Below are 3,170 nucleotides of genomic sequence, written 5' to 3' on the forward strand. Positions count from 1 at the left end.
AGCCGGATACATTATTACGTCAGTAACTGTTAATAAAAATCATATCAAGTATAAACAAACTATTGAAATGATGTAATAATGTCGTGAATTTTGTATGTCTGCTCCGATAATGATAACAGTAACTAGGGTTAAATTTTACCGTACGTTGCAAATAAGATTTCTTTGCTCACATATATTTTAAGTAAACAATAAAATAAGCTGAATTTTTGCGCAGATCAGATGATCAAATACAAAGTCCGATATCTATTGTATTTATTTCCCCACCATAATACCTACTCTTTCTAATAAAAATCTTCGTTTTTAAAATTCTGATGTAATTAGTACCCAAGTCAGCGTGCATCGCATACAGCTTTAATATTTATATTTATTTGAAAGTATCTCTGTGAGAGGTTTTCGCTGGAACACTTTGTATTTGATTTTTGTATCTTGTTCATAGTTTACCTAGAATTTTCTCGTTACTACCGAAAATGCCAGCCATTGAATTTGAAACGCACCCTTCCGTATCAGGACTGATCGTAAAAGGAGTCACCGATCAGTACGCTGACGGTAAGATGGCAAACGTCTACTCAGAATTTGTCGGAGATACGAACGTTAGAACTCAGAAATATAAAACATTTCTGCTCGATTTGCTGCGAAAGAAGGGCTGCAGGAGAATCTTGGACGTTGCTTGTGGAACTGGGTACAAACTATAAATAAAATTATTCTTATTAGAAAAAATACCACCGTTTTATTTTAAGTTGAGCGTTACACAATTTTTTTGCAGAATTGACTCCATTATGCTTCTTGAAGAAGGATTCGAGGTGGTTTCAACCGATGGCTCTGACAAAATGCTCAGACATGCATTCGAAACAAGGTGGGAAAGAAGGAAAGAACCGGCATTTGACAAATGGAGTAATTATATTAATATCATCTTAAATACAAATGTTAAATTAACCCTGATTTTTGTAATTACAGTTATTAAGGAGGCGAACTGGTTAAATCTTTATGATACTGTGCACGATATTGTTGGAGATGGATTTGATGCAGTAATTTGCTTTTTTAGTTCGTTTGCCCATTTGTTAGACTCGTATGGTGATCAACGTGAACAGAAGTTCGTTGTTTTAGGTTTTTCTTTGAAACATTTTAATAATTATATTTTAGACAAGCTATATCAAATTTTAAAAAATGCTTAAAACCGGGTGGTTTACTTTTAATTGACCATAGAAATTATGATAAACTTCTTGAAGGAAAAGTTCCTGAAATGGGTGTGTACTATAAAGTACGTACTTAAATGTCTTGACATAATGCAATTGACTGATCAAAAACAATATTTTAGGACAGTTCTATTACAAATATAACAACATCCGTTTTATCTGTAATGGGAAAACCGGGCTTAATTATTCGAGACTATATAGTAGACGCCGACAAAAATAATCAAAATAATGGTAAAATGATCAAGTCTGACAGTAAAACGTAAGTTTGCACTAATAATAATTTTTCTTAGGAAGAGTAAGCATGTTTGTTCGTTTTTACAGGGAATTGCGATTAATGTTTTACCCTCATACTATGACCAGTTTTAGAAATATGCTCATGGAAATTTTCGGAAAACAATCAACATACTCCACCTTGGGCGATTTTCAAAATCTAAATGAAATTGAAAATCCTACTTTCTACATTCATGTTGTGGAAAAATCATAATGAGAATTTTTGTTTTGTTTATTGTTAAGTCTGTTACTTGCTTTTACTTAGTGCTTACACTAATAAGTTATTTCGTAAATTATTTCATTAACTTAGTTAAAGAACCTATTAACAGCCGACCTTGGCACAACACATGATCTGCTATTAATTGTGGAAAAATATACATATATATTTTTGCCAATTATACTCTACCTACATATTTACAACTGAAAAAATGTTCTAAAGTTGTTTAGATAGAATGTTCCTGGTGTCTAAAACACATCCAGTTTCTTAAATAAAGCATAAAATTATGTTCTGCTAGTTTTATTTTTTTGTGATAATTCCTGCAAATTAAAATATGAACAGAGGTAGATTAAACAAGTGCTATGTTTCAAGTGAGGTTTTAGTAATCAAATTTTCTTATGACTTCATCAATTTTTTAGTAGATTGTGGTACTAACAGCGGCAGTCTCAAAATTTCACGATAAGTACATCGATAATTTCTGGCTTAATCAAGGAAACACACTGTTTCATTAGTTTGTTTTTTTTTGTCATGAAAAGAGAATAGCGCTATAGTCCCATCCTCTTCCCACGGTTTTTTCAGACATGGCGACGCCAAGAAGTTTTTTTAAAAGGATGAACTGATAAACTGATCAGCATGTTAAATATAATTTCAGATCGTATGTAATTTGTGACCAAAAACTTTTGTTATTTTTAAAATAAATTATTTGTTTTGTTCTACAATTTTAAATTCATTTACCGTTATGAATAAATGAACCATGAAAAGCCCAGTAAACACAGTTGTGATGTTGACGTGACAGGTACGTATTCACAAAAGAACAATAAGTACATCGCATGATTAGGGGAAAGTCCCCCTTATTGGACCAGTGCCTGAATTGAACCACCCTATTTTTTTTTTTATCTAGAATAGTTGCCGACATCTAGTGCATATTATTCGAAAGTATTTGGCGCCAAAGCAGTGTTGTGTAAAATTCCATTCTGTAGCGGTAAGTGTCTGCTTGTTAAATTGCAAAGAAATTTTGCTACCATTGTGATACAACTTTTCGCATGTTTCTGTAAGGATATATAGCCTAAATTATTTCATAAATACAGTGCACAAAGACTACATTGGTCAAAGCGTAATAAAATTAAGAACCTAACCTAGAAATAAATATGTTTTATTTCGTTATAGCGTTTTAACACAAGAAAATAGTAAATTTTATACCAGCGCGTATATTGGACCACCTTAGATTCTCCTTATTTGGACCGGTCTAATTGAAGGAACTCCCGATTTGACCAATCACGTCACAGTATCTAGGCGCGTAATTTTAGAACTTCGTATTACAATGCCCAATAATAAATTTTTTTATAATAATCTATTAACTATGATTTTATACTAGATGGATGCGGAAAAACAAGCAAAAAAGAAGTATTATAAATGGAGCGAAGAGGACGTGGATAACGCACTAACTGCTTTTCGTAAAAATCAACTAGAGTTGAACGAATGTTGTCGGC

At 32.3% G+C, this 3,170-nt stretch overlaps 1 protein-coding gene across 1 annotated transcript; it reads left to right on the forward strand.

Annotated features, from left to right (window-relative positions):
- The first annotated feature begins 334 nt into the window (after positions 1 to 334).
- Positions 335 to 1,951, forward strand: LOC135136495 (glycine N-methyltransferase-like). Its single transcript, XM_064065797.1, has 6 exons — positions 335 to 679; positions 764 to 891; positions 955 to 1,090; positions 1,141 to 1,258; positions 1,316 to 1,452; positions 1,515 to 1,951. The coding sequence occupies exons 1-6, from the start codon at positions 468 to 470 to the stop codon at positions 1,675 to 1,677; spliced, it is 894 nt and encodes a 297-aa protein (XP_063921867.1). The 5' UTR covers positions 335 to 467; the 3' UTR covers positions 1,678 to 1,951.
- Positions 1,952 to 3,170: the final 1,219 nt, after the last annotated feature.

The sequence above is a fragment of the Zophobas morio genome, unplaced genomic scaffold, assembly GCF_036711695.1.
Source record: "Zophobas morio isolate AGI-343-1 ecotype UQ-CSIRO unplaced genomic scaffold, CSIRO_AGI_Zmor_V1 ptg000026l, whole genome shotgun sequence".
Lineage (NCBI taxonomy): Eukaryota > Metazoa > Arthropoda > Insecta > Coleoptera > Tenebrionidae > Zophobas > Zophobas morio.

What these genes read in the sequence shown, in the direction of transcription:
- LOC135136495 (XM_064065797.1), top strand. Translation starts at nt 468, where the DNA reads ATGCCAGCCATTGAATTTGAAACGCACCCTTCCGTATCAGGACTGATC. An exon ending in ACCGGCATTTGACAAATGGA is followed by an intron (nt 892 to 954) that starts GTAATTATATTA and finishes TTGTAATTACAG; the next exon opens with TTATTAAGGAGGCGAACTGG. An exon ending in GGTGATCAACGTGAACAGAA is followed by an intron (nt 1,091 to 1,140) that starts GTTCGTTGTTTT and finishes ATTATATTTTAG; the next exon opens with ACAAGCTATATCAAATTTTA.